Below are 15542 nucleotides of genomic sequence, written 5' to 3' on the forward strand. Positions count from 1 at the left end.
AGGAAATGCTTATGGTAGCTTTTTCTAGGTTAGCTTAAGCAGGTAGGCGGCCACGGTTCATAACGCACTCTTCGCACAACAGATCCACTTTGAAGTTGACTTATTCGCTCGGCCAATCGTCGGAATGTGTACGAGATTTCTAAAGAACAGCTTTCGTCGTACGGCAGGGCCAAGGATATATATGCCCTTCTCTTCATTGCTTTCCTGAAAGGAGCGATAGTTACGGTCACAACTCAATAGCGAGATGAACGAGCACCAGTTACACAAGTTACACAAGAATCCCGACGGTGTAATTCCATTGATTTTTGGATTTCGATCGTATCTAAGATCTTTTTTTATCTGGGTTGCTAGCTCAATGGTAGAGTACTCGGCTTTTAAGTGCGACTATGATCTTTTACACATTTGGATGGAGCAACAAATTCGTCCAGACTCTTGGTAGAGTCTAGAAGACCACGAGCCCCTTTTTCGTTGCCTAGGTTACACCTTCGGAATACCCCAGACGGGGATTTCGCTCTATTCCCCCCAATCTTCACTTTACGCCACGCCGACTCTCCAATTTCATCAGAACTTGCGTTTTCGGTGAACTGAACTCCCGCTTTTCGGTTTTCGTTTTTTCGGTCTCTGTTAGAGTTGCTCTAACAACCACATGTTTCTCTCAAAATCTCGGTTGAGATGAGAAATTCTGAGTTGCCCAGTCTACCAAACACACCCTATGTACACACCAGGACACCAGCGAATCTACTGTAGCGGGAGATACTGAGAATCCAAGGTCTCTCTTATCATAAGACGCACTTTACACTGGAATCTTACAGAATCAGTTTGATGGCTATTCACCATCTTATGTGTTTAAGAGATGTATCATGTCAACTAGCTGGGCTATCATCAATTTATCTGATCACTGCAATCCACCATATCGAATGGAACACGTCAGTCTGAAGCGAAGGGCTGTGCATCAACAAACAGTTACACGCTATAAGTTACACTACATAATTCAGCCTAATCTGTGGTGAAATCTCCAGGTAATCGCTCGTATAGCCGATAAATTAGCCGTGATTTCGTCATCTGAGGCTCCCTCTCCAGGACGCAGATTACATCCTTCACTGAAACAGTTCGTTGTGGCCCATGCGAGTGACGCGTAGCGAATGAACCCTTGCCTTGCCTTTTGGTGCCTCCTGAAATAAACAGTATATGTGATATGTGTGTGTGTCCCAAGTTCAGCACACTCTCTAATGCCGCAGTATGAGAGTGTGAAAGTAATTTGATGTCAGAATGCTTCCTTTACCAGTTCCGAAGGCTGCAAAATGGCTCCTCTTTGAAGCTTCATTCTGTTCTGCCGAACCTTTTCCAGATCCATGTGCTGGCCTCGGTACTGGTGCTCGCTTCTGCCTAGCTTGTTCAGCCATCAGCTGCCACTTTGACAGCATGTCACTTCCTCCAACTGCCTGCCGGGCAGCAACATTTGCAGCTGTTGTTCTCATTTTATCATCTTCTTCCTTGTTGGGCTGTAAGAGGTTAGGATATCAGGAAAAAGAAGAGCTGTCAATCTGAGAGATGGAATCAGATAGTTACCTTCGCATTCTTTGGCCGACTTTCCTCTTTTTCTCTGTCCAATTCTGCAGCACCACTGCCTTCATCCTGCCACGCAAGGATAAAATTAATTGAAGTCATTAACACACAGTTCCATGAGATTTTGCAAATATAAGTGAGGGAATAGATCTTTAAGTGCGAAATCAGGGGAACTTATTACTGTTCAGTTTAGAGAATCAGTAAGACAAAGATACCAAAAATGTAAGGCAATTTAGAACACCTTATTAATTTAATTCAAATTTATTTTCTCTTTTGGAAAGTTTGCCAAAACACAAATTAAAACTGGCGACCTCTGAAGGATTACCAACCAGCATCCATATGAATTCCAGAGAATTTATTTTCTCTCTTGGAAATTTTGCCAAAACACATATGAAAACTGACGACCTCCCAAGGAATTATAACTAACCAGCATCTATATGAATTCCAGAAAGGCGTGGATAAACAAAAGGTGTGTGTGTTAAATAAAACTTAATAGTGCCTCCTTTTCATATTAACTGTCGCAGATTTGTCGCAGATTTATGTAGTACTAAGTAACTTTGGGTACAATGTAAGTAATTAAATAATAGCATGATAGTTCAATGGAGCAAGCATGTCATCCAAGTTGAATCCCCCTTCCGTCCCAATGCATGTGGCACCTTTGCTTTCTGTGTTTTAAGTTTTACCATGATTCGACAAATAATAAATGTGTCATTATAAAAAAAGATACCATTAAAAAGTTTATTCGAATACGAATTCAACGGTATAACTTTCTTCAGATATAATCATTATTTTGTTGGTCAACATGATGGTTAAAATACAACTTCGGAAAACGTGTGTGCCACCTAAATAGAGACAGAGGGAGTATAATAAAATGGAGGTTATGGAATACCTCAGTTTGTTTCTTGTTCTTGTCAGTTTCTGCTTGTTTTTTGTCCCATTCTTCTTTAGCTTTCTGGTTCATCTGCAAAATTTGACGGCCGACATCTGAAGTAATAACTAGTCGATGACCAGTCTTTTCCGTGTCGATTCTCTAGCAATAAGAATGGTCAGTATCTCACAATATCAAACTATACCATAAACTGGAAAAAGCAATAACTGAACGATGTGGAAAAACTAACCTGCTTCGAAACTCTTATGAGAGTACTTATGAATCGTCGCAGTCGCTCCTCCACACACTAAGGAAGTTTTGAAGTTAGACATACTGCCACAAAATTCTGTGGGATGGTCATATGAGCAACTTACCATTGATAAACACCGCTCAACATCAGCACTGGCGTTCTTCAAGTTACATTTAAGAACTGACAAAAACATGTCATCACTCATCAGTGAGTGTTGCTTCAAATATTTATGGTGTGTGTAAATACAGTTTTATGATGTCAATATCAAGTTCAAGGAGATTAACTGATTGCTGCTAGTTTTTTCAGAAGAGGGCCCTTCTGCAGAAAGAGATTTTCTTCTTCTTCCTGTACAATTCTCCGTGCTGCTTCTGAGGCTGCGCTCTCTTCCTTCGGGGCGGAGAGCAGTTGTTCTTCTTCTTCCTATTGAAGTATAACAATAGCAATGGAATATAATCAAGACGCACAAATAGGAATAGAAATCAACCATCAATCAAATATTCATACCCTAAGATTAACACCACTAACAGCTGTGACATCATTAAGTTGATCAATGCTCTGCTCCTGGAAGGCTCCAGCTGTCTTTTGTTTTTTGCTAGGAAAGGAAATTAGATCAGGAACTATCAATAAAATGCAAAACAATCCATAAACTATAATACACTCAGCCAAAACAGAAGAGGTAGGATGATGTGAATCATGAAAACCTGGATGGTGCTGGTGCAGAGCCAGCCATTTCCAATGGTTTCTTCTGGCCACCTGATTTCTTATTAGTCTTTGCAGCAGGTGGTGTAGATGTTTTAGGGACGGCCTAACAGTGCAGACAGAAGAGTAAATGCACAATTTACATATGAAGAAGCATTTTAAAATTGCAAGTTCTGAAGTACGAAAAATACGCGACGGATATAGGATATATAGCCATTCAACAGGAAACAATCTCCTATATTTTGTTTCTCCTCATTTTTCTAACTAAAAAACATGGCTGATGGTCATTTAGAAAAACACATACCAAACAAACATAGCGCTGCAGCTGATCCAAGTATAACGTAAAAGCCTGGATGAAGGATCTAATGTGCTAATTGAAGAGTGGAACTTCATATATATGCACCACAATAATTTCTAAATGTGTTATTATAAAGCATCTAAATTTCACAGGCTATTGCCGAAGCAAATATCCCTAGTACCACACATTTTCACAGTATTAACTAATCGTGTGATATTATATGGTTACAAGATTTTTGTGAATATGCGTATTCTACCATTCATCCAATTGGGGATAAAATTACAGGCGGCACCACGGAGAGATCAGAGGGAGGGAGTTGCCAATCAGGCTTGCAACAGCAACCATGAGCAGCAAAGGTGGAAGCTAAATTAGCTCTCGATGAATCATCATTGGTCCATCCCACTCTATAGGTTAGGACCCTATCAATCTGTCAAGGTGGGTCTTAAGGACCAAACTGACCCATGTGGCCACCATGTCCATCCCCCAGTGACATTCGACGCCACCTGGACAGGTCTTTTTGCAGGTACCTACCTAATCATCTTCACGCAAGGAATGACTCCACAGCACCTAGTCCCAGGCTCCCAGCCGATTGGATGCCTAGGCACAATCTAGCTGATGCATTCATAGCAAAGTCTTAAAACTATCCATGTAACAACTATAAACCATAAGTGGTGATATATATACCCAATCAATCCACATTGTCAAACTGTTTGGTGTCAACAACACTGGCGAATGATTAAAAATGTGGTTGTTCAGCCTTTGGTGGAGGTGGTGCGGTGGCTAGGGCAGAGGGAGAGGAGAGGGGAAATTATTGATAACTTCTTGCCTGCTTTATTTAATAGCCGATGTCTCCTAATGTAGATGGAGACACCCCAAACCAATCTAATCCTAGAGGGATACAAACTCTATCTTTAGTAACTACTTTGGGATTCAAACATGGATTTCGAGTCGAAAGACTAGTCAAGACTAGTCGACGACTAGTCTGTTAGCCTAAATATAATCTTGTCATGGTGTGACCTGCATACGTAGGTTGAGTGCATGCTATAGTGTGAATAGCACACATAGGTTGTGTGCTTGATGTGTGTGAGAACAGGGCACATGAGTTGTGTGCAGCTGTCTTCAAGTTGGCTTTGACTAGCAGTCTCCAAGTTGGATTTGACTAGTAGAAGCCAACTAGACATTAGTTGTCTAGGTCGGTTATTGTAGCACCGACTTAAAGCCTCTATATAAGGAGAGGCACCCCATATGGAGAGTAACTTGTAAGCCAAGATGTAGCATATGTTGCTATATAATAGTGAAAGAGCATTTGTTGCTCAAGCAAGTTTCTCCCCTGTTCTCCTTGCTCATGTGTGTGTCCACTAAGAATGAGCTGAGAGATTGAGAGAAGGCTGCACCCAACATTTAGTATGGGTAGGAGCTAACAATTGGTATCAGAGCCTCATGGTTCGGGGCCATGGCAAGCGGTGAGTCTGCGGCGAACCCGGCGGATGTGGAGGCGGCGCGCTGTGACGTCGTGCGCACGGCGGCATGGAGGCGCTGCACAGCGGTATGGAGGCTGCGGCGGCCGTGGCGCAGCGGCCTCATACCAGCACTAGAGCACCGGGTTGGGAGATGTCAGGCGATCGTCGAAAAGCCGCGACACCACCACCTCTCTAGCAGCGGCGTGCGTCCGCAACCCCTCCTCCGGCAAACGAGCGACGGCGATCGCCAAGTCGGGGACGGAGCAGGGTGCGACACGGCGGGGGTCGAGGTCGTGGTACAGCGGGAGGTGATCCGCGAGATGACTAACGGCGGAGGCGGCGGTACGAGCCTCGTCTTCCCGATGCTCAAGCGCGGAGACTACACCAACTGGGCCATGGTGATGGAGGTGAACCTGCAGGCGGCATCGCTCTGGGACGCGATCGAGGACGCCGCAGTCTCAGCAAGAGGACAAGCAGGCCTTGGCGGCACTGCTCCGCATCTAGGTTGTACGTGGCCATGGCGGGTGTTCCGGGTGGAGGCTTGAGAGGCAACGACGATGGTGGTGACCAAGGTTTGGTTGCGGCAAGGTCATGTTAGTCGGCTCCGTTCCGGCGTGTCTGAATGTCTTCATGGTGGTGTCCTCTTGCTGCGAAGTCGAAGCTGCCCTCGGGCGGTGTACGATGACCTTCGAGGGGCGGTTCGGTGAAGGCCTTTTTCGGCACTTGTCTTGCGCATCCCCTCTCCGAGGCTCGTCTTCAGAATCGGAGCTGCCGGTCTCTGCTCGAAGAGCCATCTGTTTGGCATAGGCCGACTTGAGCTTCTTAGCTTTTGTGGGTAGCCAGGGTGGCTAGGTGTGCCCGTGGCGGGTGTGCCTAGCTTGTATGTATCCGGTCCACGTCGTGCGTCTGAGCGCGTTGGTGATCTTTTGAAGGCCTGTGGCGTTGTGCGCGTTGGAGCGCGTTGTGCGTGCGGCCGGTATGTGCGCATCAAGCAGCCAAGTGTGCGTCTCAAGATGAAGTGGCAGGAAGAAGTTGCGGCGTTGGTCGCCGTTGAACAAGGAGATACTGGAGACGAGGAAGAAGATGACAAGATTAGGGGGGTGATTGTTAGCCTAAATATAATCTTGTCATGGTGTGACCTGCATACGTAGGTTGAGTGCATGCTATAGTGTGAATAGCACACATAGGTTGTGTGCTTGATGTGTGTGAGAACAGGGCACATGAGTTGTGTGCAGCTGTCTTCAAGTTGGCTTTGACTAGCAGTCTCCAAGTTGGATTTGACTAGTAGAAGCCAACTAGACATTAGTTGTCTAGGTCGGTTATTGTAGCACCGACTTAAAGCCTCTATATAAGGAGAGGCACCCCATATGGAGAGTAACTTGTAAGCCAAGATGTAGCATATGTTGCTATATAATAGTGAAAGAGCATTTGTTGCTCAAGCAAGTTTCTCCCCTGTTCTCCTTGCTCATGTGTGTGTCCACTAAGAATGAGCTGAGAGATTGAGAGAAGGCTGCACCCAACATTTAGTATGGGTAGGAGCTAACATAGTCTACCAGTCGCATTTGCAAGGTCGACTCGGCCAGTCGACTCGACTCAAAAGTTGAGTCGATCGAGTCGATCGACTAGTCTTGACTAGTCTCGACTAGTCTAGGTTTGTGAGTCGGTCGACTTAAAAAATGGCCCCATATGTCATGTTTTTTTCCATTCTTTCCCTCCCCTGTCTATTTCCCCCCGTGAAACCTAGATCCAGAGACAATTTCCCCTGCTCAACCCAAAACGCATCTGGGGTTTCCCTCTCTTGGCCGCCGCCTCTGCAAGAACCGGCCGCCGCCTCTGCAAGAACCAGCCATCGTCAGCACCTCCTCCTCCACGAGCTCCTCCAACACAAGATCCTTGTCCACCACGAGCTCCTCCACCGTCGGCTGCTGCTGGTCTGCTCCTCCACCGGCTGCTGCTGGTCTGCTCCTCCACGGCTGCTGCTGCCTGCTGGTCTGCTCCTCCACAGCTGTTGCTGGTAAGTGGTAACAATCCCTCTACTTCTTTTTTCCTCTGATCTGCCCCAGTGCTTCTGCTTAGGGGGATCCCGGATCCATTAGGAAAACAACTTATATGATTCATTACCCTGCCATTCACAGGAAGCACCATGTCCCAGCCAGAGATATCCCAAGTCATTCGTTCAGCTCAAGCTGCAGTTGAAGCCGATGAGAACTAGTATTTATTTAGTATTAAACATGAGTCTTGCCGAGTCGAGACTAGTCTCGACTAGTCTCTGAGTCGCTGCCCTAGAACGACCCGTCGACTCGTCGACTCGAAATCCATGGATTCAAATGGAAACCTACCACTTGTTATGCCACCCGCTTGCGTGGGACGCACCTAAGGGCGGCCCCGTCGCTTATACTGATGTCCCCATGTTATAGAGGGCGGTTGCTAAGTGAATTTGTATTTTGTAAAACAATACTTCAACTCTAGTATAACGGCCCAACAGTAATTTTATTTTCAGATATTAAATACTCCCAAATTTCATTCTGGCATGATGCTAATACCATAAAGTGTCAGATATCCTAGATAAGACAATGTTATATCTGAACAGCTACGAATGTGATCTCAAGGACATGGATTGTGAGGCTTCCTTTCTGTTTATTCTGGTATTATTAAAGCACTGCATGTGAGGGGAAGCATATACTTCTAAGAGTTCATTTTCCAACAATTATTCCATGTATAACATATTTGGTGGTTCATTCAGAGGAAACTAAAATGAATCAAATTGCGGTGAGATTTGGAAAGCGACATGCTGGAGGATAAATTACCTGCTTTCCATGCAATTTCGCCGAAGGATTTTTCATATCCTTGTTTTGTTGCATTTGGCGTGCAGGTGCATTCTGTTGTATTGTGGGATGAGTAGGAACAGTGCCAATTTTCGCCGGAACCATTCCATGAGAATGCAAGGGAGGTCGTGTTTCAGATGCTAAACTCTGTGGTCTAAGAGGCATCGAACCAATGGTTGGACGAGGGTACGACTGAGGAGTGTTAGTGGCTCCATATAATTGCTGCGAGACTTGCTGGATTTTTGTGGGTTGCAGCTGTTTGTTACTTGTCTGCAATGGAGTTGACGGATTCATGATAGGTGGTCGATTTGGCATAGCATGCACCCCCTTTGCATCTGGCGTTTGGATGGAATTATCATGAGCAAAGTAGTGCATACTGTTATGCATTTGTGTGCCTGAAAGTGGCACAAAGGTCTGAGGTGAAGATGACGCCTGGCTTTTCTGAACCTGGTTAGGTGGGGTAGGCATGCGAACTTGCTGATCAGGCAATTTTGCTGATCCACTGGCAGAACTCTGTTGTGTAGACGCTTGAGGTGAGAAAGAATGCTGATTTGCATTTCCCTGCTTATTTCGTTGTGCCTGAGCTTGCATCTGCAAACAAGATAAAATAAAGCAAATATAAGCATGAAAATATGAGATATTACTCAAAGAACTGAATCACTCAATAAACATGGAAACTCAAACTGGCTCCATGCTCATCAAGTTCGATAAATAGTTATGTACCAACAAAAAAAGGGCAGTGATGTTGTTAACATCACAAACTCACCTGTGCAAAAACTTTATGGGCTGCCTGCTTAAGCATTTGATCCCCAACGATATTCCTTATGACTCTTAAAAAATCATCTTTATGGACTTCATTACGCTGCAAACATAGAATAACCAAGCTTAGTAAGTTTAATTTAGCAAAACTGGTGCAAACCATATTTACTATGTCGATCTGCCTCTGTTACTGTTCTTTTGGAATAGAAACACTGAGAAGTCTATAGCAACATAGCAATACCAAGTTCTATAACTTTAACTAATAGATATAACTTTAACTAACAGAAGAATGAACAAAACGCACCCTAAGTTTTGCCCATACAGATTGAAGCTGCATATCTTTATCTCTGTCAAGATGCTCCTGTAGGATTGGAATCAACATATTAAATGGTATGGATGGCTGATATCCTTTCTTCCGTGTTTCCTGGGCACCAGGTGGTGCTTGCTGACCAGCCACTGGATTTACATGCTGCTGGTCTAGACGAGGCTGAGAGGCATCTTCCATAGAACCTGTCAAACTCTGTTGACTAACATACTCTGTTCCTTTTTCAGATTGCTGCAGTTGATTCTCAGAACGTGGCTGCTCTTCTGGCTGGTAATGGTGTTGCTCCTGTTGGATGAAGTTTCCATTTTCCGAATCTCCAGTTACCAATGTTGGTTGAGATAATTGATTTGACGGATTCATATGCGGTTGCCCTACTTCTTGGCTTGTCTGAGTACTTCCTTCCTGCTCCGCTGCTTGCAGCTGACCAACTATAGGCTTGGACAAGCCACTTATACCCTGGGGCTGAGATAATTGATTTTTATTTTCCGAGTCTCCAGTTACCAATGTTGGTTGAGATAATTGATTTGATGGATTCATATGAGGTTGCCCTAATTCTTGGCTTGTCTGAGTACTTCCTTCCTGCTCCGCTGCTTGCAGCTGACCAACTATAGGATTCGACAAGCCACTTATACCCTGGGGTTGAGATAATTGATTTTCATTTTCCGAATCTCCAGTTACCAATGTTGGTTGAGATAATTGATTTGATGGATTCATATGCGGTTGCCCTACTTCTTGGCTTGTCTGAGTACTTCCTTCCTGCTACGCTGCTTGCAGCTGACCAACTACAGGCTTGGACAAGCCACTTATACCCTGGGGCAAAGTACCTGCAGTGCAGAAATAGAAATTGGTCATGCTTTGGAATCTCTCGCCAACAAAAGAAGGTGACGATCACATTATTGAGAAGCTAGAACACCCAGAAGCTCTTGGAATAACAAGCCGCGATTAAATACCACATAGTTGAAAATGCAACTCCTCAAACCTAGACAAGAAACATTCTATCTAAACCATACAGTGACTCTGTTTTCATGTGGTTGAGTCGAGTAAAGTTAAGCTCGAGGAGTTGAGTCGACATGTTGCCTTCTATGGCAACAACTGGGCGTTGGGCGTAATAATACAGTATGGCAGGAAATATGACATTATTATCATATATTCATATGGCAGCAAATTAGGAGATTTAGCAACATAATTACATAAATACGGCAAACTAATACAATAGTAGTTGATGGCATAACTCCACACACATCCCCAATCCTGAAATCATTTTGTGTAGATGATGGAAGGGCTACTTCAAACTTCGGCTGCATCTTCCTCATCTACATCTCGCTCTATGGCTTTAAACTTCCTCCTATTTAAGTAGCTGCGCATCTCTTTCTTGATTTCTGTGGTTGACTCGGGACACATCTTCACATCACTGGAACCTCTGGCAAGGTGCCGCACCAACCTTCCTACTCCAGCATGGACTTTCTGACCACACAACATACACAAGAGGAGATCCTTCCTCTCTAAATCTGGCCAGAAAGCATACTACAAAGCTGGGTTGTTGGAGTTAGCAGCTGCCTGGACATCAACGTTGACTGTTGGAGTAGATGATGCCTTCAGATGGAATTGGGAGGCAAAATACAGGCAACAGTGCCAGAGCTTCAAGATCTTTCTCTCTCTACATGCTCTGCCTAAAACTACTGCTGTAACTAATTTGCCATGTACTACTGGTAAAAAAGTGAAAATGGTAAGAAAAAAAAAGTACTCTGGGAGTAGTAACTTCATTTCCGCCAACCATTTATTCACTTCCCCAGAACGAAAGAAAACGTATTGCAGAGAATAAACAAGTGCAACACTAGCTTGTACTAGTATTACAAATACTTAAATGCAGTGCTGTAAGTATTAAGAGTTGAATAAAACGTGATTGAAAGATGGTACTAGCCTAAGAAACAAGAAATCACAGAAGAAGGGCCAATTCAGCGGGCTATCAGACTCTGGGCACAAAACTCCAGGGGAGCAAAACCTGATACTACTAAAAAAAAAACTACCAATGCTAGAAGCCTCGGGGTCAATAGATATGGGGCCGGATGAAATAGCAGCCTCTGAACTCAAATGACACACCAAAATAACAGCCTGATGGAATTAACGTCACATAGACATCTGAACTAAATGTCTACTTAACAATGGTACTATATATTCATAGTATGATTGCACACATTACAATGAGTCTTAAGATCACAAGGAAGCCTAGTATTTTGGTTCAGGCAATCAGCTTTCACAAACACAAATGCGGCCCATTTGACCCAACCTTTTACCGGTTACTCCTACAATACTACTTGAGAGTATATTCTTGAAGAAAGAAACACAAAGCTTTGGCTTTTGGCCCCGTTTACTGCAAGCCTTTTACCTCTACTTCTTTTTTCTCTACGGAAGAGAAGGCCATGCATCAATTAGCTTAGTTATAAGTATACTGCTACAATCAAATCCATAACTCATTATGTTCTCTGCACTGTAGGAAAAATGAATAGCTCGGGAGAACTTGTGCTAAATAGTACGGGCAGATGCATATCTCATGCCCCCCAATTCAGACAGGAGATAAGATCATCCTTCCTTCCCACGGACAACTCTGGGCAATCCTATCTCAAACTCCAATCCTTCCTTCCCACGGACAACTCCGGGCAATCCTGTCTCAAATTCCAAGTGAGAAAACCTCCGCCGTCCCTACCATCCCTTAGCTAAAAGCCTCTATAACCCAACACTCTCAAATCTTGCAAACAGGGGGGAGGAAGGAGAAGCCCGGGGGGGACCGGGGTTAAGCAGGCAGATTCTAATGAACTACCTCCACCTCTCCTCTCAAATCTTCCAAACAGGGGGAGAAAGGAGGAAGAGGTGAAGGGGGTTACCTTGCTCACCGGACCACCGTCATCGTCGCCGGAGCGGAGAAGATCTTCAAGGCGGAGTACAGATCGGAAGGAGGTTGGTGGCGGTGTACAGCTTCGAGGCGGTGCGGTCGGGGAGGGGATTTGGGTGATGCGCTCGGGAAGGAGCTCTCTCCGGTCGCCGGAGTGCTCGGGTTGCCAGAGCCGTCGCTCCCAGCGCCGCCGGCCGACGCGAGAGTGAAAGCAAGTCGCGAGTCGTGGAACAGTCTCCCGGGGGGACAGAGATCAGGTGACATGCAATAGGCATGTCACCGATGAACAGTGCTGTGACATGCAACCATGTTCTAATCGTTGGATTGAAAATGGATGGCCAGATGAACATGAACAGTAGCCGCTACAGGAACAATCTACAGTGCACCGCTACAGGGACAAATCTACAGTGCGTCGCTACAGTACATCTGCTACAGTGTCCTCTACAGTACGTCGCTACAGTGCTTGATCTTGTCTACTCATTTTCGATCCAACGGCCTGGAGTGCATGTTACGGCACTGTTCATCGGTGACATGCCATAGGCATGTCACCTGATCTCTGTCGCTCCCGGGGATGGGTTCGGTCGTGCGGAAAGGACGCGAAAAGGACGCCGGGCAGCGCGTTTGGTAGCCTGTCCCGAATCCTGGCTCACTGTTGCACTCGCATGTTATTTGGTAGGTCACGCTGCATCTATTCGGTTAAAAAGGTCTTTCTGTTTATCTGCAGCCAATCCAAAATCTCGATGAAGATGAGATTAGCCTTGTTTAGTACCATCCGGCCATGCCTAAGGTTACATCTTCTTTACAGCGGGTAGCCTTATCATGCTCTCACTTTCCATCACACATAAATCACAGTTCATGATAGTTGCAAATTTACGAAGCATAGTAGTTCACGAAATTAACCCTAGCTACTAAGAATGGTAGTTCATAACACGACGATACCTAGATACTAAGAGTTGCAGTTTATCATAACGGGATCGTTTAACATACGGGGAGCGAAAAGGGGTTCGAGAAACAGGGGATCATAGGGGATTCTTCTTCTTCTTCACTTCTTCTCAGATAGTGGTGTTGCCTTTGGCTTTCCACATTGCGTCTGCCCACTCTTGCCTCTTCACCTTCCAGGTATCATTGTCGCTTGCATCCACGCCATGGCTGGTCTCTACTTCATCAAAAGCGACAACCCCTCGAAGAACTCATCCTCGCCCCAACCTAGGATCCAATTGTGAAGAATGCAGCAAGGACCAGCTTTACTTGAGTGTCAAACATGTGGAACGGTTTCTGGTCAAGGACCTTGAACCTATTCTTCAATGCAGCAAAGGCCCTCTCAATGGTGACTCTAAGGCTTGAGTGTTTCAGATTGAACAACTCTCTCGCATTCAGAGATCGGTGCTTCGCCGGGACCTCGTTGAGGCGGTACCTTGTTTTCCTGAAGGGGGGTAGAATTCCATGTCGGCATACATATCCATCATCTCTAAGGTAGAACTTACCCTCAGGGATTTGCAACCCATCAGGCCTTGACAAGCTGTCGGCCAGGATGCTCGCATCATGAGCTGAACCATCCCACCCAGCAAGCACGCAGGTGAATCTCATATCGAAATCCACAGCTGCTAGCACGTTCTGGCTGGTGTAGTGCTTCCTCCCGCGGAATGTTGTAGACATTGATCTCGGTACCTTTGAAGTGACATGAGTATCATCAATAACCCCAATGCAATCCTGTAAAAAAATAGCACACAGTCATGTTTCTGACAGTACCACACATCTGATAGGTAGAAGGAACATGATTTTGTACTCACCCTGAAATAAGGGAACCACCTGTGGCTGTTCTTGATCTTGGGTGGTGTGTTCATTGATGCTGGCTTGATCATTCGCCTCTGAGCTCCCTAATTGCGTGCAACACCTGCTGTAAGTACCGAGAGATAGTCTCCGTGGATCGCCTGAATGTGCTATGGATGACTCTGAACCTCTAGTTATGACCCACGACATGAAGGAACATTGCAACTTGTTCTTCGATAGAGGTGTGGATGCTATCAGTCAGCAGTCCTCTACCCCTGAACATTTTCACAAGTGCATAGAAAGGGGCTCTTCTCATCCGTAGCATCTGGATAGCATCTACGTCATTGTAGTTGTATATGTGGTTTAGGTTGGCAATCCTCTCATGATCTGCCGTACCATAGGACCGTAAGTCACACGAGGAAAAGCAGCATGCCAACTGCTCTCTTGTGCACCATCAGGATCCAGGCTTGTATGCAAATGATGAGTGCTGCGGCGTGATGCATAAGTTGGAGCTGGTCGCTCTACTCAAACAAGATCTATGCATTACGAACGGTCTTATCGAACTCAACTAGTTCTATCAACATGAATCTAACACTACATGGCGGACGAAGGACACGGCCGAAAGTCGCCGCAGATGTGCGCAGACTCCACCGCGGCTGGAGAAGAGGACCCTGGTCCGGCGCCGGAGGCCGAAGGGAGATGCGCACTGACAGATTTGGGTCACCGCCGCCAGTGCGAAAATTGGGGGAAGGGAAAATTTGGTAGGGGACTAATGGAGAGGGTAACCGAAAAGGGATGTTACCCCTACCTCTACCGCGCAACGCCGCTCGGATTTCGGCTTCTCCCGCCATGCCGAGGCGGAGCTCCCGCGCGAACGGCGTTGTCGCTTTTCGTCTCGCCAGGGCCTAGCCCTGGAGAAACCGTCAAACTAGGCGTTCCTCCGGGGCCTGTCCCAGGGGTGCTTTGGGCGCATTTGGTAGCCTATGATGGCCTTTTTTGCATGGGTGGAGAAAAAAATGGGCCGTTTGGTTGCCTGGGTCGACTCGTGTTGTTGCATCGCACGGTTCTCAAAGCAGTGTTTTGCCTGCATCTGGAGGAACACTCAGTTCGGCCGTTTTTAGCGGGTCTGTCCCGTTCTCTTCTCGTGCCTCCTTGGCTCTAGCGATGCAACTAGTGCATGTACTCCTGGTTAAGCTCACTCTCTCTAACACTACTCTACACACCCTCTTCTCAAATCAACACAAATATAGTCCGAATCAAAATAAAATGTACACAAAAAAGATGTGTGTCGATGAGACGAATCAATTCCCACAATCGGTTTCGAATTTCGTTGGTCGTAAATCGTCAATTTCGTGTATAAAGTTTTAAGCGAATTTTGCCAAATTCGTCGTGTACGCTCAACCGTTTGAAATTTCCTTTGAGGAGTAGGTTCACCTCACCATTCCGCATGACTTTCATGTTGACAAATTTTTGTTTCAGTATACATACACTAAGGTTTGGATTACTCTTGCTCAACTTCTCGCTTGCCATCTTCATGGACGGCGACGTGGTGATGGTAGGTGCTTGATACGCGTAAAGCACACGTCCGTTGGGAACCCCAAGAGGAAGGTATGATGCGTGCAGCGGCAAGTTTTTCCTCGGTAAGAAACCAAGGTTATCGAACCAGTAGGAGTCAAGAAGCACGTGAAGGTTGTTGGTGGCGGAGTGTAGTGCGGCGCAACACCAGGGATTCTGGCGCCAACGTGGAACCTGCACAACACAATCAAAGGACTTTGCCCCAACGTAACAGTGAGGTTGTCAATCTCACCGGCTTGCTGTAACAAAGGATTAGA

At 45.7% G+C, this 15542-nt stretch overlaps 1 protein-coding gene and 1 pseudogene across 1 annotated transcript; both read right to left on the reverse strand.

The window, feature by feature from the left end:
* Positions 1 to 757: 757 nt before the first annotated feature.
* LOC124670280 (transcription initiation factor TFIID subunit 4b-like) lies at positions 758 to 12154 on the reverse strand. The gene is made up of 14 exons (XM_047206782.1): positions 11933 to 12154; positions 9691 to 9874; positions 9030 to 9501; positions 8733 to 8828; positions 7949 to 8557; positions 3386 to 3489; positions 3189 to 3276; positions 2969 to 3104; positions 2809 to 2864; positions 2685 to 2741; positions 2456 to 2596; positions 1570 to 1635; positions 1283 to 1502; positions 758 to 1172 (listed from the first exon to the last, which is right to left on the reverse strand). The coding sequence occupies exons 2-14, from the start codon at positions 9762 to 9764 to the stop codon at positions 997 to 999; spliced, it is 2295 nt and encodes a 764-aa protein (XP_047062738.1). The 5' UTR covers positions 9765 to 9874; positions 11933 to 12154; the 3' UTR covers positions 758 to 996.
* An 838-nt stretch (positions 12155 to 12992) lies between these two features.
* LOC124673000 lies at positions 12993 to 14800 on the reverse strand (annotated as a pseudogene).
* Between the last annotated feature and the right edge of the window lie 742 nt (positions 14801 to 15542).

Source organism: Lolium rigidum, chromosome 7, assembly GCF_022539505.1.
Source record: "Lolium rigidum isolate FL_2022 chromosome 7, APGP_CSIRO_Lrig_0.1, whole genome shotgun sequence".
NCBI classification, from domain to species: Eukaryota; Viridiplantae; Streptophyta; class Magnoliopsida; order Poales; family Poaceae; genus Lolium; species Lolium rigidum.